The sequence below is a fragment of the Malania oleifera genome, chromosome 10 (genome assembly GCF_029873635.1).
Source record: "Malania oleifera isolate guangnan ecotype guangnan chromosome 10, ASM2987363v1, whole genome shotgun sequence".
NCBI lineage: Eukaryota > Viridiplantae > Streptophyta > Magnoliopsida > Santalales > Ximeniaceae > Malania > Malania oleifera.
This window is the reverse complement of record NC_080426.1, coordinates 2,362,916-2,389,186: the sequence shown is the minus strand read 5'-3', so window position 1 is coordinate 2,389,186 and position 26,271 is coordinate 2,362,916. Positions and strand designations below refer to the sequence as shown.

Here is a 26,271-nt window from a genome sequence, read left to right as displayed (position 1 = left end):
TTGTTAAAAGAGAAAGATATTTATTCTATCATGTAAATGTGGTGTAATTAATTTTGTCATGCATTAGTAAATACTCGATGTCCATATAAGTGAGCTCTTTTGAAGGTTTAGATTCATGGATGTCGCAATTCATTGTGCAGAGTCTCAATAACTTGCAGAGTTTTTCAAGTACAATATTTGTGATACATTGTGCTAAGACTGCAATAGTTTAGTTCAACAACTTCTCTCCAACAACTATTTTTAATTATTTATTTCTTCAAGTTGATTTTTGCTCAGTTTTTTTCCTTGATTGCATGGAACAGCTGTGCGACAGAATGATATTCAACCATGATCCACCAAAATGCGTTGAGTGCCTGGTAAATTCCTTTCTAGTTTTACTAATTTTATTCTCTTCATACTGATGGAGCAGGCAAAATGGTAGACCCAAGTTTTCTCCTTGGCTTAAAATACTATTGCTATTATCACACAGTTCATGGCCAATTCAATCTATTGCATGCCTGACTGCTTGAGCACATCCTGCACATCATAACAGATATGCGATTATTTCTTGTATATGTACCATTGAGTGGGAGAGACTAATAAATGCAAGCCACTCTATTTTTGCTGCTACTTTTTAATACCAATTCTTCAAGATGCTCAATTGTTTTACAAAAAAATAAAAATCAAATATTCTATCACTGTTGAGGTTTTATTTATGATTTTCTTGGATTTGATGCCTTGTTACTATAGGATTGTGGGGGTCCGTCACGCTGTGGCATGGGCTGTAGTGCACTTGTGTCTAACAACATAGGAGGTAAGCATTCTTGCAAATTTGTGCATGCAGAATTATGGTTTCACCATGTACTATGGAATTGGAGATGGTATAAAAATCAGCAACTCATGTAGTTACGAAGTATTATCATGTTAAGTTTATTCCAGAAATTGATTTTCTTGTATCTTGTAAAGGTTTCTTCTTATGATGTAATGGGTTCACGAGTGAGTTCTGAAAACACTCTCCCTCTCTCTCTCTCTCTCTCTCTCTCTCTCTCTCTCTCTCTCTCTCTCTCGCTCTTTGTGGGCCTTATTGTATGATGATACTCGTTTAAGTTTGGAAAATTTTCCTTAATAAAATTGTAGACTAGATTTAAAAAAAATATTATTTATCAATGCTAGTTGCAGCTGTCATTAAATTTAAATTTAGCAAGACCATTAAATTTTTATAAAAGCTGTAAGTTATCATGAACTTCACGCATGCACAATATCATCAATATTAGGAGGAAACATTCAGTATTTGTACCTATTTCTCAGGTCGTTTCTGATATGAAATGTCAATGATATGATAAATGATAGAACTGCAAATATTAGGCTACACCACCACTGTCATAGCAAATACTGTAGTTTGGCTATCCCAACTTTGGTTATCTGCAAGTTTGTAGCAATACCTCTGTAGATCATGATGGCGGAGTTTGTGAGAAAAAAGCCCTTTGATCCTTTACAATATGTTCAAGTATGACAATCAACTATCCATTCATGGAAGACCCGGGTTGGAGGCAATATGAATTGTAACCAATCCATACACTGAGAATGTGGATAACAAGTTCGTTCAACATATTCTTTAGCCAAACAAATTCACATATAGTGTGGTCCATGGCCCAATATTCTGAGTCAACACTTGATTGGGCCACCATAGTTTGTTTCTTACTCTCCCACGATACCAAGTTAACCCAACAAAAATACTATATCCGGTTGTGGATCTTTTATTGGAAGGTGACCCATCCCAATTTGCATTTGTATACCCTTGAATAAGTGGCCCTGACATGATATAAGAAACCTCTCCAAGCTCCACTATAGGTATCTCAAGATAATAGTTACTGTATTCTAGTGACTTGTTTTTAGAGAATCAAGAAACTGGTTGAGTGTGAGATATTTCTAACTTTCCAACAATTCGTACCATCCAGGATCGACGACAGATGACCCACATCTAGAGCTAACTTGCTGTCAATGGGTGTATCAACATGTTTGGATCCCAAAAGACCAGTTTCATAAAAAAAGGTCAAGAACATACGTGCTTTGTGACTGGATAATTTCCTTATAGGATCTAAATACTTCTATACCCGAGAAATATTTCAATGGTCCTGAATCTTTGGTCTAAAATTTAGTCTATGGAAAATGATTTTGGTGTTGGATACCTTGATCATCATCACCATTAGTTGCAATATCATCCATGTACGTAATGTGTAGAATCCTATTGGATGTAGTATGATGATAAACTACAAAGTGAAGATTAAACTCAAGTATTATGACATTGACAACCAAACCATGCTCTAGGAGATTGCTTTAGATCATACTACGATTTCTTTAGCTGATATACTAATCGTGTCTCCCTCTGAGCAACATACCTAGGTGGTTGTTCAATTGCTCCATATAGGCCCCCTCCTGAAGATCACTGTGCAGGAAGACATCTTCACATCTAACTAGTACAAAGGTCACAAGCCAGTGAAAAAAAGTGGCTAAGGAGATGAACAAAACAAACTTAGACAAGTTTGGCAATCAAAGAGAATGTGTCAAAAATATCCAAATTGCGCACATGTTATACCCTTTAGCAACAAGGTGGGGCTTCAAACATGCCATAAAACCAGTTCCCAAGTATCATTATCCTGTAATTCACACATCTGTTTAGTCTTCCACCCAGAATGTGATAAGGGTTCAAAAATAAATTAGAGGTTGGATGCTGTGAATAGGTGCGTTTTCCTTTCAATGGGAGGATCAGCATCTTCGAAAATGGGAAGATGAGGAAACCAAAGGTGTTGCAGTAGAAGCTGGAGGAGGCTCTCCTCTCTCGAGTCACCATTACGCATATGTTGGAAAATTGGGATGATTGAGGCAAGGAGAAAGACTCAAACTAGATGTAGACATAGGTGGACTGGGTAGAGATAATATGCCAAAATCTAGAAGGCTAGGTAGATGAAGAGACTCATCAAGGTTAGAAGTGCTCAAGGAATTGGAATAACATGGTGTAGTAACATCCGTAGAAACAAAAAATGATGTGGAGTAGGACTATGTTTTAAGTACATCAATTGCCTAGAGAATACATATTATAACATGAGAATCCTATTTATTCACCTAGGGTTGATTGAAGAACAAAGGGGCCACACACCCAAATTCCCGAATGTAAAGAAAATAAAGGAGCAGTTGGGGAAAAATATAGAAGAGGGAGTTTTACCATGAAGAGCAAAGGATTACATTTTGTTGCTAAGAGAGTGAGCACGTAAGTGCTCCAAACACTTTAGGGACATTCATTTGATAAAATGGGGTACAAGTGACTTCAAGGATATGTCTATTTTTCCTCTCTGCAACCTCCATTTTGTTGTGGAGTGTGGACACAAGATGATTGATGAATAATTCTAGACTAAGTCATATAAGTAGTAAATTGGGTACTGAAATACTCCTTACATTATCAATACGAAGAATAAGAAAATGAATTGAGTATTTATTTGAGAACAAAAAGGTTTAGGGGTTGGTTTGGCAGTGGCTACACACTTAGGGTTTAGGTTGAATCATGCTCTAATACCAATGTAATATTGGTAAATTGGAAGATCTAATCATAACGATGGGTCTCTCCCTCTATTTATAATATATGACAACTACATGACAATGGCCATAAAACCCTCTTTAACTCATTCACTAACTCACGCTCACTAACACAGCAATAACACATGGAATAATGCTAAATGACTAAATTGACCAGTAGCACATCGAACAGATAATGTATATGGAGATGTTATTGCATGAATACCTCTCCTCAAAGTGCTGGACAAAATGACTAGTACTGGACTGATTTGTTAATTATTTGCTTAATTGTGATGGCTCAGACACTATTTAGGGAATGTTAGTTTGATTTGGATCCTAGGTAGCCTTTTCCTTGCCAAAACTGGAAAGAACTCATTTCATGTTACAAAAGGAAAAATAATAACTGAAGTACAGGAGTTAACTAAATCCATTCTTGTTGATGTGTTAACTGTTAAGCTGTCCCTTTTTGGATGGTACGTTAGGGTAAGATTTGTGTTTAAATTTACAAGATCCACCACTGAGCGGTTGTGTAACCTGGTAGAGTTGGGGGCAGGGGTTGCTCAGTTTCGTGAAAAATTATGAAACCAATGAACTGATGTAAATATAACTCTCACCTGAATTGTTCCAGCTGTTTGCCTTCTGACTTCAATGTGAAAACAGAGTCTGACAATGGCTTCTTTTATCAGATTTGGAACCTGCAATAGGTTAAAGTAGACAATAATTTCTAATTAAAATTTTGTGTTGTATGAAGGTTATCATGTATGTACCACTATTGGACATGCCTCAAACATGGATATTGATCTCATTGGTAAGACTTTATAATGCCATAGTTTTTTTCCTTCTCTTCCTGATTAAAGAATGGAAATGCAATCAAGTATTTTCCCTGGTGTGATACAATAATATTTCCTCTTTTTTTTCCTAATTTTTTTGGACATGAATGTGGCAGATAAAAGGAATCCCCACATTGGTGTCACCATTAAGATGTCAAGTAGTGGCTCGGCACTTAACTGCTCACTCTCTGTGTCTGTTGTCTGTGATTCAAAAAGAGTTAAGGTGAGGGGCTTTTCTTTACTTTTTTTTTTTTTTGGCTTTTTTTTTTTTTTTTTGTTTTTGTGAATTGTTAAAAGGCTAATTATTTACTGTTGTTGGTCGATACTTAATATCTTATCTCTGGCACTTGTTTTTCTTTTATTTCCTGTGTTGCAGGGACCAAATTCATTCAAAAAAATCGGGGGCTGTGATTATGTGAGTGTTTCGAACTTTTAGAAAATCTCTCTTCTCCTGATGCTATATGTTTTAGATGCACAAACAATCTCATGTATGTTTGTGCTTGTCTAGTCATGTGCTTGCACACGCACATAGCCACGTGCAAACACATTTTCAAGGTTTGGTATTGTACTTCATGGCAAGAGTTTTTCGTTTTGTATGCTTTTCATGCAAAATTTCTTTAGATATTTCCCCATCGAAACATTATAAATAAATATATCTCCTTTTTGTGTTATTATCCTCGCATCATATTTCTATTAAAAGGACTGCTTGTGTCCTTACCATTTGGAAGGACAGATTGTTCAAACCTGGTTCTTCTCCCAGGCCAGTCTTGGCTTCTAAGTTGTTCTTTTCTGAACTTTGAATTCTATTCTTAATCTTCTGGATCAATGGAAGAGTAGCTACAATTTTTTCTCACATGCACTAATCCATTCTACATTGTAGGCCATTACCTTGAGGAGTAATGGCTTATTTTTCCAACTTCTATAGTGAGTTGGTGATATAGGGTTTGCTAATGCTGTAGCTACTAAATAAACGCTCAGGATTTCATTTGCCAGTTCAACACCTGAGATTGTGCGATTTTTTTTTTAATTATCTGTTATTACTTACTTCAAAGGCGCCTTTGGCTCTAATGCGTCTAACATATGGGTATCTCTTTTACTTTAATTGATCCTTTTGATATGTTTTACATATTTGGATGTAGATTCTTGGTCCATGCTATGAATATTTCCTTGCTCTGAATCTCAATTTTGAAATGAAAGGATGATGTGCTGTGACTAGTGTGTTGTTCATGTTTGTTGCCATGTTAGTGCACGTAGAAGGGGTGGACAAACAGGCGGTGACATTTAGAATAAATAGAGAGGCTATTTAAATTTATAGAGCACAATGGATTTCTCAAATTTAACTTAATAAAGGTCATGATTGCTTAGCAGTATTTTTATTTTCTTTGATCAATCTTTTTTTTTTTTTCTTTGACCTGTGTCATTTCATAAGAAAATCAACTTTATTGCTTTGCATCTGTTATTTACCGTTCTTCATGTTAACATTTTGTTCTCTGCAGTCTACGGAGCTAAGGCATCCCTCTGGTTGTGCAGAGATAGTGTCAATTCGTGGGAAAGGATGGGGCTGGTTTGGCACCCTCATGGTTATGTAAGGGTTTTATTCATTTTCCCTGGCCAGTTGGCATGTTTAAAAAACACTATTCAATTGCCTTGCTGCTACATCATGAAGAAGTAGTAAAGGTTGGCTGATTGTTCTGGCTTTCAGATTCTTTTGTCTCTTTGGTGCTTATCTGCTGGCTGGTACAGTTTATCGGTTTTTTGCCCTTGGAGTTCGTGGTATAGATGTATGCTTTCTCACTCAAGCTGAATTTCTTTCTGTTGCACTTGAATTTTTCCATTTATATGTTGCTTAGTGCAAGTTATGCATTTTAGTTTGTTTATTCATCTAATTGTTTTGTCGTGGGCTCTTGTGGCATATAATCGAGTTTTTGGTGACTACAATCTACAATTCAATGTTCTAAAAAAGTTCCCATCAAATGAACTATGTGCTGAATAGAAACTAATGTTAATGAATGATTTTGTCATTGTCAATGATCGACACCAATGGATTTCTCCCTGCCAGATTAGTAACAAAAATGGTTTACATAATTATGAGGTCCACATAACCAATAGAAACCTCTATTGATCACATTGTGCACAGCTTGCTAAAATCATGCGTAGTTGGCACTGCTGCAAAATGCATATCTGGTGTACAGTGGAACTTTTTGTAAGCTGGATCCACTTGGCTCAGTGTTGATAAATTTTTTGTGAAGTTTCATGGCGGATTCAGGAACTGGTGGATTGCATTAAACATGCATAGACAGGTGCAAACTGAAAAGGTTCATGATGTTGATGCCTTAACAATTCATACCCATAATAAGTTCTTAGGTACCTGGGATGATTGCACCACTCAAGTTGGCAAGGATTAACTGAGCATGAAGTGTTTTTCTTTTCAAAGAAAAGGTTTGGAGGAGCATTAAGGATTTATATCCAAGCGATTCTATTCCCTAAATGGGATTCATGATGTCAATTTGAACCAGGCTTACTTGAATTCTAGACCCGGACCTCTTGGCAATCATGAGGCAACTTCAATACAAGAATATTCCCCTCCATAATCTCAGAGAACTGTATAAAAATTCTCTTGCAGCTTTAGAAAAGCTCTGCAATTTTCAGAAAATTTTAGAGCGGCTCGAAAAAAATTCTTGCATCAGCTTGTGATCATCCTGACCTTCAGCTTGAATAAGGAAAATTCTTTCTGCCAGTGTGAGCTCAAGAAGACAAAGAAGATTTTCTCCAGAAAGAAGTCGTGATTAAAAAATTCTGCGTTCCCTAAATGTTGAATGTGGAGATTATCAGAGGAAAGAAGAATTGGAGGCTTTGAAAGCTGGTCAATTCTACATTTGTAGGAAGGAAGGTCATTCTGCGAAACAATGTCTGAAGAGGGATATCAATAAAAACTAGGTTTTCATTTGGCCAGATCAAAGATCTTCCTGATGCAGATATTGAGTTGCTATTCTCATGGACAATGCAGTAGAAAGGGAAGCTTTCCATGACATAACATATGATTCTTCAGAAAGCTTGGGCGCTGAGGATGATGATTGTTCTGATGATATGACCAATAGATCATCTAACTTGTACCAGATGTTGACCAATGATCAATCTCTACCTGGTTGAGGACTGAGGGATTAGAATATCTTTCAAGATTGGATGCAACTGGTTGCCTAGGTCATATTAGGCAACTTTATCCTATGGAGACATTGTAACCCTGCCAAGCTAGAAACTTAAGCTCAAGTTACTCGTTAACTTATTCAACAGTTCTGTACACAATGATCCAGTTTTCTCTCCCCCTTCTTCATGTTCATTCTATCAATTTTCTGCATGGACTGGTATCCTTCTGATTATTCTTTGTTACTCCAATTTTCTTCTAATGTGGGCTGACTAGCTTTCTTCTTCGATGTTCAATTATGTTCCCAACTGGAGTCCTACTCACACATAGGCTAGGGTGTGTCACAGGCAGTGCCACCCCTCATATAAAGAGACCTTTTTTCCTTCACCCGACTATGTGATCCCATATCGCGCTGTTACTTCTTTGCTTCAAGGCTTCATAGGAGCTTCACATTCTTGCTTTTCTTTCCCCCGAGCTGCACTACTAGCAGAGATCTGGCTCTAATTCTATTTGTAAATATTCTGTCCTAATTTTGAAGCATTGAATAAGTTATAACTTACTTGTAAGTGCTAACATTCAATTCACAAGCTTAAGCCAGCCCAATACTTCTTAACAATCCTTCATATATCAGTCAATCCATTTTTTCTTTTGACATCCATGTGTGATGAACTTCCTTCATACCCAGCTGGTGGACTGGTGCTGCTGAATTCTTCCATTTTCACTGTGCATGATAATTTTCTTCCAGCATGTGGACTATGGTTCTTTATAGGCTTAATACCAATAATTGTTGCAGTTGAGGAGACCTTATAAAGCTATTAGCCTGGTTATCTGTTTTCTGTGTTTTGAGCCAAGTAAAACTACTGACCACTTGTTTCTTTATTGTCGAGTGGCTAGGTGACTTTGGGTCCTTTTGTTTTCATTTTTTTCATTAGACATTGGTGCTATCTCGGACTATTGACACTTTCTTGTTGGTGCCATACAGAGGTTTTGGGAGGAGCAAGAAAGGGCTGGCCTTATGGTTTGGACTTTGTGGATGAAACACAAGTACTTTTAATGGCTAATCAACTTCCTCTTGCCTTTTATGGAATAGAGTTGTTTTCCTTGCTTCCTTTTGTGTTTGCTCCTTGGATTTTATTTATTTATTTATTATTATTATTTTTTTCGGGGAGTATTGCTGTCTGATCTCCAGAGTGATTGCAGGGCGCCTTACTGTAATTGCTTTAATTTCTTTTAAGAGGATGTCTTACCCTCCCATCCTTTTACTTTCTTATATTTTATGTTAATGCGATTCTCTTTCTATCAAATTTCTTCCAGCACGGCTCACCAAGTGCTTTTTCCTATGTTTGACTGTCTCAATTTAGGATCCTGTTTACTTCCAGGCTAGAGGCCTGCCAGAGGCTGTTCACCACTGCTCTTTGTGCAGCAAGACCTCCTTTCTTTTGTCCAGCAACAAAATGCTACCAGGCGCTGCTAGTTCTGTGCCTTGGGTTCTCTCACATATGCTTTGAGTGCTAAAATGTTTTGGGATAAGTAGAGTTTATCTGTGGGATGTTAGATTCGTAAATTTGAAGAGAGTTAAGAGGAAGGCTTAAATCTTTAGAAGTTGAGACATTGACAAAAGGTATTGATCTGTGGTCTACTGGTGGATCTAGAAGAGGTTAAGTGGCAGAAATTAATCTGTGCAGTGATGATTTTGAATATTGAGTAGTAACAACAAGACATTGTTTTATTGATAGGAAAGCTGGATGATTTATAAAATAATGGATGAAAAATTGGATACAATCTTTGATTCATAACCATATTTTAGCCTAGAGCTATAGGCTTGTCGCTGGTGCCTCTTACTTGGGATAAATGGCTTTGTTAATATTTCTCGCTAAATTCTTCTAGACTGCTCAATTTTAAATTAACTCTCTACCTTTTTTTATTTTTTATATCATGGATTATTAATTTCATTTGTCAGTTTTAAAACTAAATTGGGTGAACACATGTCCCCTGGGCTAATCATAGCCTAGATTTGCTGGCTGTCTTGATATTTGTGGATGTATGTTTGACTCTATTGTTTTTTCCTTTGTTTTTAGGTTATTCCAAACTTGGATTTTTGGACCAGCTTACCTCGCAGACTAAAGGTATTCCTTCATGTGAAACCCTTAAATTCCTACTTTTTCATTTTTAGTGTCATGACCCTGAAGCATGCTACTAGAAGTATCTAAAACGCAACTTTGTTTTCACGTCTTCCTGTGTTTTGAATGAAATTATGTTGTGCAGAGTTGAGTTTCTTGGGTGAAAAAAGGGTAAGAAATAAGAACTTTAGAAAGTTCTTGATCCTTGTGTCTGCATCTTATTGCTTATGTTCTCTCTTAAAAGCAGTCGAGGTGAAAATTACATGATTGCATATTTGCGTCCATGCATTGTGTTTTGTTATCTGTCTTTTTTTGGAAGTACTTGTTCGTTTAGGCATGAGGTAGATTTTTTGCAATCTAGATATACTAATGTCCCCAAAATTTGATTAGTGGACTGTGCATGAGATGAACTTCCAATCTAATAGTGGAGATTTTTTTTACATTTTCATATGGGCCCAACAGAAAAGGAGTCACCAAAGTTGATAAATTTGATAATTGAAGTATGACCATAGCCATGGTATTAAAGGCATAACAGCCATAATGTCCGTTGCATAACTATCAAATGGTAACAAGGCTGTTACATGACGGCACGAGATGATACTTCATCCCTAAAAAGAATTCACACTGCATTGTTCCATTATGCTTGAGGCATTACAGTGCGGTTACAGCGCCATAAGGTCTGTTGCAGAATGATAATGATGATGCGTAACCAAGCAGAGCGGTTCTATCTGTACTGATGCTGTTCTATCTGTACTGATGCTGTGCATCATAAACCAAGACATGGGCTTCAAAATCTTGGGTTCTCCAAACCGTGATCTGGTTGGAAGTGGCTAAGATTCCCTTTTTCTTTTTAATTTTCTTTTTTCTTGATTTAGGCTAGAGATGATTTATCTGACTTGAAGTAAGTGTAATGTATTTAAATGACTTTATTTTGTGTGTTTAAGCTCATTTGAGCTTGTATAATATAGATTTACTGGAAAAATGTTGGAATTTTATTTTATTTTATTTTTACTAATTTATTTATTTTCTATTTATTTTATTTTTAATTTTTAATTGTATTAAGTCTTAATTTTAAAATTTAATGCTTAGTTATAATTTATAATTGGACTTCTGATTTGGAATGAAGTGTTTTTTTTTTTAAATGAGAGACTACAATTTAATAATATCCAAATAATAGAGTACAAGTCTTGGAGGGCAAGGAGTCCTAAACCAAAGATCCAAAGAACAGGAAAAAATGCAGGTATCTAATTTACAAAAGTGCTACCTTCCAATTCCTTTCTAGATTGGAAAGTGATAAACCCCCCAAAAAACCAAGAGTGCACACCTGAAAGGAAGCGTGGAAGAGCACTCTATCAAACAAAGGCCGTTGTGCAACCCTTAAAAATTCTAGAATTCCTCGCAATCAAAGGTCCAAAGAATGGCAAGAATTGCTGCACTCCAAAGAGCTCTTCCATTTCTATTTTTGCCAAAGCCCCACTACTTAACGAGCGAAAGTTCTCCCCCCTTCTGTGGCGCTGCGCACTCTTCCCCTGCGTAAGAAAAGAGTGCATTCCAAAGCTGTGTTGCCATCCTGCAATGCACAAAGAGATGAGCATTTGTTTCATTGTATTCATGGCACATGAGACACATGTCGGGATTGAAACCTTGTGGGGCCTATTTCTCTAAAGCAGATCCTATATGTTGATCCTTTATAGAGAAAGGTTCAAATCTTCCCAAGAACCTTAGCCCTCCAAAGGGTGTGGCTCCAAGGGAAGAGGTTAGGGAACGGGGTTTTCAAAAAGTGCAAGAAAAAACATTTTGAAGTGAACGTGCCCAAAGAATCACCCTCCTGTACTCTCTTATACTCTTGAAGGAATACAATGGTACAACAAGGGAAGTGGGGTAATGAGCTCATCCACCTCTTTTTCATTGAGTTTCCTAAAAAAGTGGAAATCCCATGAAGAGGAAACCCCCCTTAGAGGAAATGAAAGAGCTGATGGTTGCGTTATGTAATGAAGAAAGTTTAAATAGTCGAGGTACTTTTACTCCAATGGAGTCTCACCCACTCACACATTCTCCAAGAAATGAACCCACCTTATTACCGTTATCCACCTTGGACTGAATAAGAGGAAAGAACTAACTAGCCACTAGCGGTAGGAATTTTCAAGGACATGCATTAGAGATGATACCGCCACCTCTTGTTTCCCACCTATTCTGTTGGATCCCATATTTACTTTTGATCACTTTATGCCAAGGGGAGTTAACTTCTAGAGGAACCTCGAAGCCACTCATTGATTAAGGAGATGTTTTCAGATCCATTTTATTGATGCCCAAGCCCTTCTCGAACTTAGGTTTGAATGTCTAATGGATCCCAGTTATGATTCGGAAGAAGAAGACAAAGGAAGGCGGAAAAAGAAGAAAAATGTCCAGCAAAAGCTTAAAAAGAGATATGAAGACGGAGATCCAATAGTGGCTTGCTGGGAGAACCATCAAGAAAATTTGACTACTATGTCAAATATGAAGAAAAAGAGGCACATGATTATCTTCCTAAAATAAACATATTAGGACCCTCAAATTATGATGGTGATTTCCCACCATTAGAAGATAAAGATACGAGGTCAAGAACAAAACATTCTTGGAAGGTTAAAGATCCAAATGTCGTCAACCTAGATGGATCTACTAAACATGTCTCTCCAGCTGAAGCAACTCTTAACTGACAATCAAAAAATGCCCTTGCAGAGCTAGCCAACAAAGTTGAGAATAAATTTGACATCACAACCATCCTCATTAAATGTCGGAATCATATCCAAAGGCTTCATGAAGAGCTGATGCAAATGATCCAGCACATGTCAGCATTCCCACCTGCCTTCAAAAAGAAAGAAATAGAAATGCAACACCTTAGAGCTCAAGTAAACTCTCTCAAGCAGAGCCAACAACAATAGCATAGACAAGCGAGAATAAACCCCTTGTCCCCACCATCCACTCTGGCATTTAGCTCCCCTCAACCAATGTACCGACCTATATTGATGTAGGCTTCCTTCAGAGGTAGCGAATCTTTTCTCCATTTGAAAAAAGGTAACATACTCAAAAGCTGACCCAACCCCAAAGGGTTGAAACAACGGTAGCTTCCACTACACAGAAGAAAGACAAGCAAAAGGTTAGTGAGCCAAGCATCCCAGATCAAGAGCCGCACATTGGAGTTTTGGAGAAAGTAGATTGATTTGAAGCATTCTGATAAGTCATTGATTCGTCTAGCGTCTAAATATATGATGCATCTATTACTAGACTAGATCGAAAATTTATTTATGACTTTATAAATCCAATTTCACATTCATTAAAAATTTATGATACATGTATAGGGTGTACTCAATGTGTCTGAGCCTGCCCTATAGAAACTCAATTTCCAAACTACTGGCAGAGTTGGCTAATCCCTCACAAAAGTATCCTGAAGAAGCACCAAAAGAAGAAGAAACTCCACTTCCAACACTTCCCATCATAACAGAAGATGAATAATCTTAATGTTCATTTAAAGAGGAGATACAACCCCCAGACAATCCCATCGATGATGAGGGAATAGATGACTACATCAATGTCTCAGAAAATACCTCATCTGCCATATTGATGCAAAACCCAAGCAGTTCAAATGGTAATGGACCAACCACCTCATTGGAAGGAATTCCAGCAAACCAGTGGAGGAATAAAATCCTTGAGCTTCATGCTTGGTGCGCAACCGTATTAATGAAAGAAGGGATCACGCTAAAGGAAGTCATTGGAAGGGTTGTCTTCAAGTTCGTTGGTAGACTCAGAATCTGGTGGATAAAATTTGGAGATTATTGACAACTATAAATATCACAAGTCCCAAACCTCGATGTCTTCATATCGACAATCATTGAGGAATTTTGTGTGCCTGGGAGGACTATGTTACGCAAGCCAGGGAAGAGTATATGAAAATAAAATGTTGTTTGCTTAAAAGATGAGATCTTAAGAAGCATTATAGTCTTATCTCTGAAAGATACTACACTCTCTGTGGACAAGATGACATCAACCTTAAGCAAGCATTCCTCAACAGCCTGCTAGATCCATTAGGAGAAAAAGGTTCTCTGAGAACTTCAAAATGAGTGGAAAGACTTGAAAGCACTTCTCTTGGCAAACTTTGCCAAAGTGCTCTCATGAATTTGGATGCACTTTGCAGAAAATATGATATGTACGGAAGAGTCTAGAAAGCCTAGCTCTATTAGCAAGGACTTTGGACACAATTTTATATGGATGATTTGAAATGAAGTTTGTCATCTACATTTGATTTATTTATTATATTTTCTTCATTCCTTGTGGAATTTTTATAATCATTTAAATATGTAATATCATCTTGATCATATGTTTTCTTCTGATATAATATTAAAAATTTATTTACTTGTTTATATATTTTTTAGTGCAATTTATTTGGCTAGTTTTCTTCAGTTCGGTTTTGACCAAAATCGGACACCAAATCAAATTGATTGGTTCTCAAATTCAAAAACCGACTTTGAACACAAAACTAGTGCTTTTTTGTAAAATCAATGGTTGGTTCAAACTTAAGAGGTTTGGGAAAATTCGATATGTCACTCAGAGTATTAAGGAAAATGAGGTAGTGTCGTATTGGTCAAAGGCTATCAACAGAAGGTGATAGGTTGTTGCTTTTAAAAATCTCTCCCTCCATAGGTATTTGGTGAGGCCCCTATGGATATTTGCTAGACCCTCTCTCTCTTATTTGACCAAGTAAAGGGGTTAACTGAATGTCCCTAATCAGTAAAGCCCAAACCCTCCATAACCCTAGTATAATTGGTCTAGCCCTCGTGATGCAGGGGCAGCAGTCAAGGTTCTGCAGCCATGGGAGAAATAAGAAGAATCGAAGAGAGGAAGGAAGGGAAAGGGAGGAGAGAGGATATACCAAGGGGAACTCATGTTCACAACTCAATTCAAATTCAACACTAACGGCTTACAATTCCTTGACCTAACTTTTCTTTATTATTCTCCAATAAGAATTTTCCCAAGGTCTTGCTTCTTGTCCTACATCACCCTGGTTTGAGCTCCGTCCATCCTATTTTTAATTCCTTTATCTAGATACAATTGAAATCACCCATGCATAGGGTTGGCCTCAAGAAAAATGCAATCAATCCTTCAAAGATTCTCAATAAATATTAAAGTTGATTTGTAGGTGGGACCATAGACAGAGTTTAGCAACTGAGGGGCCTGACCTAGACTCTGATGAATAAGAGCGAAAATGAAGTTTTCATATGTTAGTACAGTATCTATGTCGATTCTCCTTCTCCAACACAATCAAATTCTGCAAGAACAGTTCTTTGCATTACTAGTGAATTTTGCTTATGTAATTTTTGTCTCTGATATGTAGGCCAAGTTTGGCTTTATTTCTCTTATAAGGGTATTGAATGACAAACTATCATGGAAAGCCCCAAACCAGATAGTTCCATGCTATAGCGGGGCTTGGCGGGGCATGGTTTGGCCTGTCTTCTCAGCCACTGATATTTGCATAAAGGTCTTAGTCACAATGTTTTCCATAAACTTTTTCTCTATGTTCTTATCTCCTTTCTCCCTTTCCAATTTTTTTGTTACATAATCTCTTGTTAGTCTCTTCCAGCAACTTGATTTCTATTGTTGCCAAAATTTATCTGGGAGAATTTGGGTCAAGCACGACTTCGATCACCTGCAAGGAATGAGAGAAGAACGGCTTGGAGAACCTAGGGTGTACTCTGGGGGATCACTTCGATGCCTAAGTCAGGGAATTTGGAAGGATTATATAATTGCAACAATAAAGGAGTGAGTGAGAATGAGATGAGATGCCTTACCTTCCCTAAGGGGCCCATTTTATAGACTTTTGGGATACCTTATTATTGATTTTCCTACTAAAGGATATTTATTTAGATCACAGGGGTTACACTTAGTCTATGGATATGTTACTAGGGAGGAATTATTGGTGTGCTAACCCCCCTGCTTTAATCAATGGACGTTACCTCCTTTCCATTAATCCCTTGAGATGTCTTTTCATTTTTTGGTCTTACATAAGTTAATGCTGAGTTTAATGCCAAGGTCTCTTGTAGGTTATATCAATTGCCCCCCTACTCTCGAGTCTTAGAGTTACCTTTTTAGCTCTAGAGTATATTGTATTTACTATAAGTGCTTTTATTATCATGAGATTTGGATTAAGTCATCAGATGAGCATCTTTGGGCTTTATGAGCGGTGCTCATTGGATGGGCCAATACTCTACTGAGCATGCTTGTTTCTTGTTGCCTCATGAGCGGTGCTCATCAAATGGGCCTGTACTTTGCCGAGCAATGCTCGTCTCTTGCTACCTTGTGAGCGTTGCTCATCAGATGGACCAATTTTTTGTCGAACAATGCATGTCTCTTGTAGTCTTGTTGCCTTATGAGCGATGCCTATCAGATGATGACGAGGAGGAAGAGGAAGACAGTTTTGAAGAGTAGATATTTTTGCCCCATCAAGTGATTGTATTTATTTGATGAATTTTTATTATTTGTTAATATACAATGATAATATTTCTTCATAATCTTAAAATTCCATGCATTTTTAATCTCCTTCCCTTTTAAGTTCTTTAATTTATACGTCCTTGGCTTGATTTCTAATGTTATTTGGTACGGTCCTTCCCAATTTGGCTTGAGCTTGTTAGATCCTAGTTCTCCTGGGCTTTACCTATGTCTTCCTTAGGACCAAATCTCTAGGCTTGAATACTCAAGAGTTATAATACTTACAGCCACTTTTTGCTGGTACGCCGCTATTCTAATTTGGGTCTGGTTTTGTTTCTCCTCTATATAATCTAACTGTATTCTCAATTCTTCATCATTTTCATCTACATTGAAATGTTGCCTTCACCATGAAGGAATTCTTATTTCTGCTGGAATCACTGCTTCTGATCCAAAGGCTAATAGAAAGGGGGTTTCTCTAGTGGTTGTTTTGCGGGTGGTGCGATATGCCCAAAGTATTGAAGGGAACTCCTTTGCCCACTTGCCTTGTATAGATTCGAGATCCGTCTTAAGTCCATGAAAGATTATGCGATTCATGTTTTCCACCTATCCATTGCTCTATGGGTATGTCACTAATGCAAAACATAGGGTTATACCTAGATCAGAGTAGAAAGTTTTGAAGTGATGGTTATCGAACTGCTTCCCATGATCCACAAGAGCCACCACGATATGCGGTATCCTATATCGTCATATGACCGAGGAATAGAGAAATTTAGTGGTATTACTCTCTTTGATATAGGATAGTGCCTCAGCTTCAACCCATTTAGTGAAGTAATCTATAGTGACCACTAAAAATTTTCTTTGTCCCATGGCTTGAGGTAAAGGGCCCAATATGTTGATCCCCCATTGAGCAAAAGGACATGGGCTAGCCAATAGGGAGAGAACACTCATTGGTAAGCGGGGTATGTTGGCACACCTCTGGCATCTGTCACATCGCTTTACTAAATCCAAAGCATCTCTTCTCATGGTGGGCCAATAATACCCCTGTTGCAGTGGCTTATAAGCTAGTGCCCTTCCTCCTAGGTGGTTCCTGCAAATTTTTTCATGGATCTCTTTCAAGATATACTTTGCTTCACTTTTATCTAGACAACATAGGTATGGTAATGTAAAAGATTGGCGGTATAGCTCTTCATTTATTACCGTGTATCTGGTTGCCTTTTTTCTAAGCTTCAATGACCCTTTCCTATCTTCTAGTAACCCCCCTTCTCCAAGGTGTTTTAAAATTGGAGTCTTCCAACTTTCTTCTTCAACAGTTGCTATGGTAATTTCCTTATAAGTAGGTTTTCCTATCCGCTCTGAGTATATTACTTTCTCCCAATCTAGTTTTGAGGCGGAGACTAACCTTGATAGAGCGTTAGCCTTTGTGTTCTTAGCCCTGGGGATATGTTTAATGTTGAACTCTGAGAGTGCTTTTGCATATTCTCATACTTTGGCCAAGTGCCTTATCATCTATGGTTCTCTAGCTTCAAAATCACCTTTTACCTGTTCCATCACCAACAGTGAGTCACTTATCACTTGTAATTTCTTTGCTCCTAGGGACGTTGAAAATCATAGCCTTGCTAGTAAGGCTTCATTTCTGCATCATTGTTGGTTGTAGTAAACTCCAGCCTCAAGGCATGTTGTACTTTAGTTCCATTGGGTGCCTTGAGAATCAATCATGCGCCTCCTGCCGCATTATTAGGAGATCCATCCACATGTAATGTCCACTGCTCTATGTTTCAGTATCTTCAAAGGTTTGTTTAGCTATGAAGTCGACTAGGACCTGTGCTTTAACCGCTGGCCTTGGCTTGTAGTGAATATCAAACTCTTTGAGCTCAATTGACTAGTTCATCATTCTTTCGTATAGCTCTGGGTGCTAAAGGATTTGTCTTAAGGGTATATTAGTCAATACCATGACCTTGTGAGCTTGGAAATAGGGTCTCAATTTTCTTGCCGAAGACAGTACAACGAGAGCCGTCTTCTTTGCAGTGGGAAAGCTGATTTCGGCACCTTACAACACCTTGCATATATAGTATATAGGTTTGTGTTGCCTGCCTTCTTCTCGCACTAGGACATAACTTACTGCATTGCTAGTAAAGCTAAGTACAAGTACAAGTCTTCCCCTATAACGACTTAACTGAAAGTAGTGGAGAGCTAAGGTATTGCATCAGTTGCATAAAGACTTTATTGTGCTCCTTACCTCATTCAGATCTTCTAGCTTTTCGTAACACCTTGAAAACGGTAAGCATTTATCCCCGAGCAAGAGACAAATCTACTCAGTGACGCCAACCTTACTGTGAAGATTTGTATTTCTATTTTACTTTGTGGTATATGCATTTCCATTAAAGCCTAAATTTTGTCTGAATTCACCTCTATTTCCCTGTGAGTCACCATGAATCCTACGAACTTTCCTGTGGATACTCCAAATGCGCACGTGGTGGGGTTTAATTTCATGCGGTACTTCCGGAATAGTTCGAATGCACTCCTTAAAGTCTTTGGCATGATTGCTCGACTTTAAGCTTTTGACTAGCATGTCAACCACATAAGCTTCCATGGTGCTTCCCAAAAGATCTTTGAAAATTTTGTTTACCAGCCTTTGATAAGTTGCCTCTGCATTCTTCAATCTGAATGGCATTACCCTGTAGCAATAGAGCTCCCTTTAGGTGACGAAGGCAGTTTTTTCAATCCCCTGGGAATGTGTGATCTGATTGTAACTTGAGTTTGCATCCATAAAACTGAGGAGCTCATGGTTTGAGGTAGAATCCACTAACTAACCTAATTGAGGGAGGGGGAAACTATCCTTGGGGCATGATTTGTTCAAATCTGTGAAGTCGATGCAAGTTTGTCACTTCTTGTTTGATTTCTTCACTAGCACCACATTGCTAAGCCATTTCGAGTAATGAACCTCCCTGATGAAGTTAACTTTCAAAAGTTTTGTCACTTCTTTGTCAATTACCTTGACTCACTCAAAAGCAAAGCTTCCCTTCTTCTATTTCACTAGGCAGTGGTTGGGGCCCACCTGGAGTTTATGTTCAACAACCACATGATGATGCTATGGTGGTATCTTTGCTTATTGCTAATTATCGGGTAAGGATAATTTTGATAGATAACGGGAATTTGATAGATATAATCTACTTCAAGGGATTAATGGAAAGAGGGTAACATCTGTTAATTAAAGCAGGAAGTTAGCACACCAATCTTCACTCCCTAGTAACATATCCATAGCTAAAGTGTAACCCCTGCAATCGAAATAAATATCCATTAGTAGGGAAATCAATAATGAGGTATCCTGAATGCCTATAAAAAGGACCACCCCCTAAGGAATGCAAGGCATCTCATCTCATTCTCACTCACTTTTACTGTTGCAATCATATAATCTTTACAAATTTCTTGACTTAGGCATTGGATTGATCTCCCGAAGTACACCTTAGGTCCTCCAAGCTGTTTTTCTCTCATTTTTGGCAGGTGATCGAAGTTCTGATTGATCCAAAATCTATCGGACAATTGGCAGCAACGATTCCCTTTTCACTGCGTGGATCTGTTGCTCTAAGTCCATTCCTATATCCTCAATCTCCACTTGATTAGGGTCTCATTTTGTAGATAATTTGCATCATTACATTAGAGTTTAGTTTTCTTATTACTGCCCTCACCTATCGCCTCCACTTTCCATTTTGAAGGTAGAGAGTCCATTGCCTCTAATAATTTTGGGGGTGTTTGGTAGAATCAAGCATTCAGTGCTGAGCAATGAATCAGGCTTCAAATTTTTTGATTTAGAGCTCGATTGAACCCCTTAACATGGAAAAGTATAAGTTTTTTGGAAAATCCTAAACATTTGAATATGTACTTATAAAAAAAATACAAGAAAATTTCATCTCTCCCAAATTTCATATTTGTCAAGCTAATTCGAATATTCATCTCTTATGTTTGCTCAAAATTTGGTGCATCAATCATCTCCGCTAATTTCAGATTTATCAAATTAATTTTATTTTACTTACATTGTTTAGGTTTGCACCAAATTTGGTGCATCATCCATGATGCAGGGGTAGCATCAAGGATTTGTAGCCATGAAAGATATAAGGGAGGAAAGGGGAAGAAGGAAGAGGAGATAAAAGTGGGAATCACACATTTAATTCATTTCAAATTCGTCGACAATTGCCTACAACATGGTTTTCACACACTATTTATAAGAAAGCCTCATCACATGAAATTACACACAAACCCCTAAAACTAAATTACATAACAAACATACCCCAAACATACACAAATATTAGAAACAATCCCCCAAATACACATATCCTATACCAATTAAACTAAACGCACAATTATCTACTAACTAAACCCAGGCACTAGCTAGCAGAGGAACACATGGTCTAGGGATGTGGAATTTCATCAGCCAAGGCTGGAATGATTTATTTCCTTGTATTAGATTTCAGGTGGGGAATGGGGACAACATTTATTTTTGGCATGATGCGTGGCGTGATCAGGAAGCCCTCAGTGTCTTATTTCCAGCTATTTACAACTTGGCCTGTGACAAAGATGCCTGCATCGGTCAGCACCTCCAAACCTCAGATCAGGGGCTCTTTTGAAACATCCCCTTACTTGGAAATGTGAAAGATTGGGAACTCAACAAGCTCGCAGACTTCTACAGCTTTCTCTACAACTTCCAGCAGTGGTACTGTTCTTCCAGTTTGGACCTTAGATGAGAAGGGGGTTTTCACTGTTAGATCCTTCTACATGAAGCTCTTTCTTTTGGAGTCAAAACAACTTTAATTTCCCTTGGACTCAGGTTTGGAAGACAGTTCCTCCTGCAAAAGCTTCCTTTATTGCTTCGGAGGCAACACATGGCAAGATCTTGACTTTGGATAATTTGCAAAGAAGGGGTCCATTAGTCGCCAACAGATGTCCCTATTGCATGGCTGACGCAGAATTAGTAGAGCACATCCTCCTTCATTGCACTCGGACCAGGAATCTTTGCAACATGCTGTTGACTAATTGGACAATGGCGGGTTATCGCTAACTCTGTGGGAGGGGAACTTGGGGCCTGGAAAGGGATTCGGGCAACAAAGGAGAAGAGAAAGGCTATGTCCCTCATTCCCCTTGCAATTTTCTGGTGCGTTTGGAAAGGGAGGGGTAGGAGAATGTTTAAAAATTCAATCTCAGCACCCCAGATCAGCAAAGCGAACTGGTTTACTGCAGTTGATTGCTGGCATGGTGGGATTGTTGTTAATGACTATAATGTAATCTTTGACTTTTGTGACACCTTTCAGGGTGCTTGACTTGCTGTACTGTGGGCTGGCATCCCCTTGATGCCTTTTCAATAAATTTTCTTTTATTTATCCAAAAAAAAAAAAACTTCTAACTAAACCCTACAATCCCTTGACCCAATTCTTCTTAGTTATTCTTCAAAATGGATCTTCCCGTTGTCTTGCTTCTTGTCCTACATCAAATCTCCCCCAGTTAGAAAAAATTCGGCCTCGGATTTTGAAATGTTGGAGAACCAAAAGTAAGGAGCAAACTTGGACACTTTGAAAGCCAGCACTTGAGTGATACAAGAAACCACAATCCATTGGCAACACCATAGACTTGAGTTGAGAATTAGCAGCAATAAATACATTGGGAATGACAAACTCAACAATAAGAATATTTGAAAAACTTCAGATGTCTTCAAACACATTCATTTCCTTTCTTGTAGTGTCTTCAAGTTGAGTAACTTTGGCAGATGCTGTGTCTTGGTTTGTTGGTAGAGTGGGCTTCAAAATGATCTTACCATTTTAGTTGAAGACATATGTGTTCTCATATCCATGAGTCACACCTAAATTATCCAACTAAGGAGAACCAAGGAGTACATGACAAAATATTCATGGGTATGATATCACACCAAACATTATCAAAATAGTCACCTATCTGGATAGGAACTGAACATTTTTGACAAACACTAATGGAATTTGCATACAAGTATTCCACACTTAAGAAAGGTATGGAATGGCTTGATATTATGCCAAGAGTATGAAAAAACCCATTTATTTTTTTTCAGTAAGCTGTTATCAAGTTGTTGGATTTATTTATATATATTACAACTATATATCACCAAAAACTTTAACACAATTTGCCCAAAAGCCCAAGTCCCAATTTCTTAGGAAACTTCTTCAATTCACATGCAGTCTGGATTGTCATGCTGAAATGAAACCAACTCCACTTAGAAAATTCACAAAAATGTAGCAATTAACCTGATTTTTGATGCTGGCAGTGACAATTTCTCGTTCTTCATATCAAATTATCATGCTTGCAAAATATCAGGTGCACACTCAAAATATCATGCTGCAGTCAAAATATTGTGGAAGAAACGCAAAATATTATGGCCAGATCAATTTCTTGCAAGTCTGGCAGTTGCAGATTAGTCTGGATTTTTTCTCATGCGCGTCGCCGGCGCATGGGGCGTGTGAGCCTCCGGCAATAAAAGGCAAAGGTGGATCAGGGAGTGGGGAATACAGTGGTGGTGGTGGTGTGATGAGAAAATTACATGATGTTAGGGATTTTGAAGGGCAGTCAACTAGAGAATATTTGGCTGGTGTGTGGGGCTTCACTGGTGGCCTTGGTGATGAAATTTTAGGGACTAGGGTTTTGGGGGTTTATGTTTTTTAATGGCATGGGAGGTGTTGAGAAAAGATTCAAGGAAAGAGGTGTTCGAAAAATGGGACATGACTGGAATTTTTGAAAAAGTGCAGAACTACTTTTTTTTTTTTTGTTTTGTTTTAAACTCAAAATTGATAACAGAGAGGATGATTGAAGGTGCTTTTGTGGATGGTGTTGAGATGAGAGATTAACAGAGGGAGAGCGATAAATGGAGAGAATAAAAGATGAAAGAACAAAGAGAATTTCAGCAGAATATCAGAGAGAGAAAAAAAAGAAGAAAGAAGAAAGAAGAATAAGAAGAAGGGAGAAGGAAAGAGAGGACAATAAAACTGGTGCTGGCAGAGCAGTGGGTTAAAGACATAGCAGAAAATAGAGGAAGGGGCTGCTGACAGAAGAGAGAACAGAGAAAGAGAAGGATGGAATAGGGAAAAAAGGATGGAGAAAGCAGAACAGAACAGAACAGAACAGAAATGGGGGAGAAGAGAATAAGAAGGAAGAAGAAGGCAGGAGGAGGAAGAAGAAAAGAGACGAAGAGAGGGGAAAATGGGGGGACTGAAATGGATGAAGAGAGATCGATATTGGGCTCTGATGCCAAATGATGCAGGGGGAGCATCACGTATCTGCAGAAGGGAGGAAATGGGAAGAAGGAAGAGAGGGGAGAGGAGGCACAAGGGGGAATCACACCTTCAGTTCATTTCAAATTCATCGACTGCCTACAACATGGCTTTCACACACTATTTATAAGAAAGCCTCTTCACATGGAATTACACACATACCCCTAAAACTGCGTTACATTATAGACATACCCCTAACATACACAAATATTACAAACAAGCCCCCAAATACATATAATTTTATACTAATTATTAAATACATATACTAAGTAAACCCAACAATCACTTGACCTGATTCGTCTTAATTATTCTCCAACAAGGATCTTCCCAAAGTCTTTGCTTCTTGTCCTACATCAAACTATCTTCCCAAATTTCAGAATTATCCAGTCAATTAAAATCTTTTTTTCCCATCTCTTGGGAGGCAGTGGCAGAGCAGTGGTGGCTGGCAGGTGGGAGAGTTGCCATTAATTTGCTCCAAATCTGGCGATGGTGGCTGTGGAGCTCCTCCCCTGCTGTGGAAGGTGGTCATGGAAGGCGGTGGTGAAGGCTATGAGTAGCAGTGGTGGTGGGAGCATTGCTAATTTGCTCCAGATATGGAGGTGGTTGCTGTAGGAGTTTGTCTGCTGTGGGAGATCGTCATGGGAGGCGGTGGCGAAGGCAGTGGTGGCTGGCAGTGGTGAGAGCATGGGTATGGAAATATGGGGTTACTTTGAGGCAATTGTGATTCTCTCAACCAGAGGGATTGAGAGAAGATTCTTATGTCTGATCAAACATAGATGGTCTCTTATGTGAAAGCCCATCCATTGAACTGGTTCTATTAGACTCCACTTTGTGCAAATAAACAACCCTCACCATGCATGATGGAGGGTTAGCATGATCAACTGATAACTTGGGGCTCTTTTGTACATGGGGAATGAACCCCAACTTGTGCTGCCCACTGTTGGGTGACTTGGGTCCTTTAGCCCAAATATCTCCTCATTGAAGGGGTAAGCAACAGATATTTCCTCAAAGTAGGGGGAACAATGCTTGGAACATTATCTTTGTCATGCATGTTGTTTTATATCCTCAAGGTTGCTCGTGTATTCCTTTTGCAGATCACCTTCTTCCACTTTGCATCTTGTACCGCCCTACCTTTTCCCGTACATTCTGTTATGCCTATTGTCTGCTCTTTTTTTCCTATGGGGATGCATACCCAATTTGCAATTTTGTTCTTAAACAGCTCTCTGTTTTGCTCGCCTGTAGCTCGTGCCTCCCTGTTTGTATGTGGACCACCGTCTTCACAGTTTCCCAAACTTTCTGTATGACTGAATCTGCTATAGTTTTGAGTCTCAATCTGATTCTGTGATCTGAACCAGGATCCGTACTTTGATTTGATCACTGCTCTATCATCCTTGAACGGATTTTCTTTCTTGTCATGATCCAATTAACCACGGTTATGGCAGATATCGGCAATATTTTGAACCTGTAAAGTTGAAACATTTTCCCTTTGTGAAGATGCCTGTTGGCAGTGGTTTTGGGGCTTCTATTTCCCACATTATTTTCATAAATATTTTCCAGATCCTTTTATCTTCCTCACCTTCCTGAATATCCAGTAGCTTGATGAGCATTTGGGCCTTGAATGGGGAAGTGTCTTTTTCTTGGAGGTTTATATTTGGTAGCCCCATTTCTTGAGCACCAGCAGTTGATTTAGCACGGAATACCTTCTGAGAAGATCCTTCTCATCTGAGAAGGTAAATAACTCGAGATGAGCATGATATGGGTTCCTTTGAAGGAATTGGTGACCCTAGTACAAGCTCTGGAACTAGGTATGATGAGAAAGAGTGATATAATCAGGATCCTCCATGCCATTCTGTATGGTGGTAACTTGAGGGAGAGAGAGGTGGTGAGTGGGTGGGGGTGTGACAGTTCGAATTTGGATTTGGATTTGGATTTGGGTCTATTGGTCTAGAGTGAGACATGCTTTATGTGCTTACATGTTCTGTGTTTTTATGTGACTATAATTTTGGCATGCTTCTGGGATTATGACAAATTTTGCATTGAGTGTGCCTTCCAATCTGTTTACCTTTTGTGTTTCCATTTTCTTTGCAGAGTTTGTTTATATCTTTAGTGCGGAAATTTAGAGGACCTTCTCAAGGTTACCGAACCTCCTATTCTCCAGTCAACTTTTGAGAAATCCAACCTTCACTCACCAAATTCAACTGTAGAATCAGTTCCCAGTCTTCTCCGTTCTGCAGCAAACCTTGCAAGCAAATGCAAATGGGTTCTTATTTTACATCGGAAGTGGCTTTCTTTATATTGAAGATCGACGCCTTCATGAAAGCAGACTTCTCAAATCCTTGGCAGAATTATAGCCATATCTCGACATGTGATCACAGAGTGCTCTTTCCCCCCCAACCTCCCCTTTACTGATGATGTTTGATTAAATGTAATTTTTTCTTAAAATGACAAATATGAGGTACTATTTTGGCAAGTTTTGTAGCATTTTTGTTTGTTGTCATTCACATCCACATCCACAGGGTATTGCATTTTTCAGCAACTGAACCATATTCATTCTTGGCAATGTTGGCCATAGCCATACTATGCATATGAAAAATATTCAAAGTTTTGAACTGACCTGTGATTTTCCTATGCAAATGAGAATTGAGAAGATGCAACCAGTGCAGGCCCCAAGAAGCAGAGCAGCTGGTGGTAGTTGTATTGCACCCAAGCAATTCGAATGAACAGTTAAAGAAGCCTCGGGTTGAGATTGTTTCCTTCCCTATCTTCTGTAATATAAATAGCCTCTGGCAGTGTTGTCCATGTTTAAATTAAAAGCTTGCCCTTTGTCTCTTCAACATCGTAATTGACACTCTTTGATGAATGCAATAGCAAAAAATGAATTATAAAAA

At 38.4% G+C, this 26,271-nt stretch overlaps 1 protein-coding gene and 1 long non-coding RNA gene across 2 annotated transcripts in view; one reads left to right on the top strand and one right to left on the bottom strand.

The window, feature by feature from the left end:
- LOC131166292 (uncharacterized) overlaps positions 1–26,271 on the top strand; it is a 28,521-nt gene extending 2,250 nt beyond the window's left edge. Inside the window, exons 3-11 of the mRNA XM_058124703.1 lie at positions 303–356; positions 730–793; positions 4,301–4,357; positions 4,496–4,602; positions 4,756–4,794; positions 5,876–5,964; positions 6,082–6,160; positions 9,600–9,647; positions 25,472–26,271. Of these exons, the coding sequence (XP_057980686.1) occupies positions 303–356; positions 730–793; positions 4,301–4,357; positions 4,496–4,602; positions 4,756–4,794; positions 5,876–5,964; positions 6,082–6,160; positions 9,600–9,647; positions 25,472–25,552 (618 nt within the window). The 3' untranslated portion in view covers positions 25,553–26,271. The remainder of the gene's footprint in view (positions 1–302; positions 357–729; positions 794–4,300; positions 4,358–4,495; positions 4,603–4,755; positions 4,795–5,875; positions 5,965–6,081; positions 6,161–9,599; positions 9,648–25,471) is intronic.
- On the bottom strand, positions 84–26,161 carry LOC131166293 (uncharacterized). Its single transcript, XR_009139783.1, has 3 exons — positions 25,998–26,161; positions 4,164–4,244; positions 84–516 (listed from the first exon to the last, which is right to left on the bottom strand). It is a non-coding gene; the product is annotated as an uncharacterized LOC131166293 (long non-coding RNA).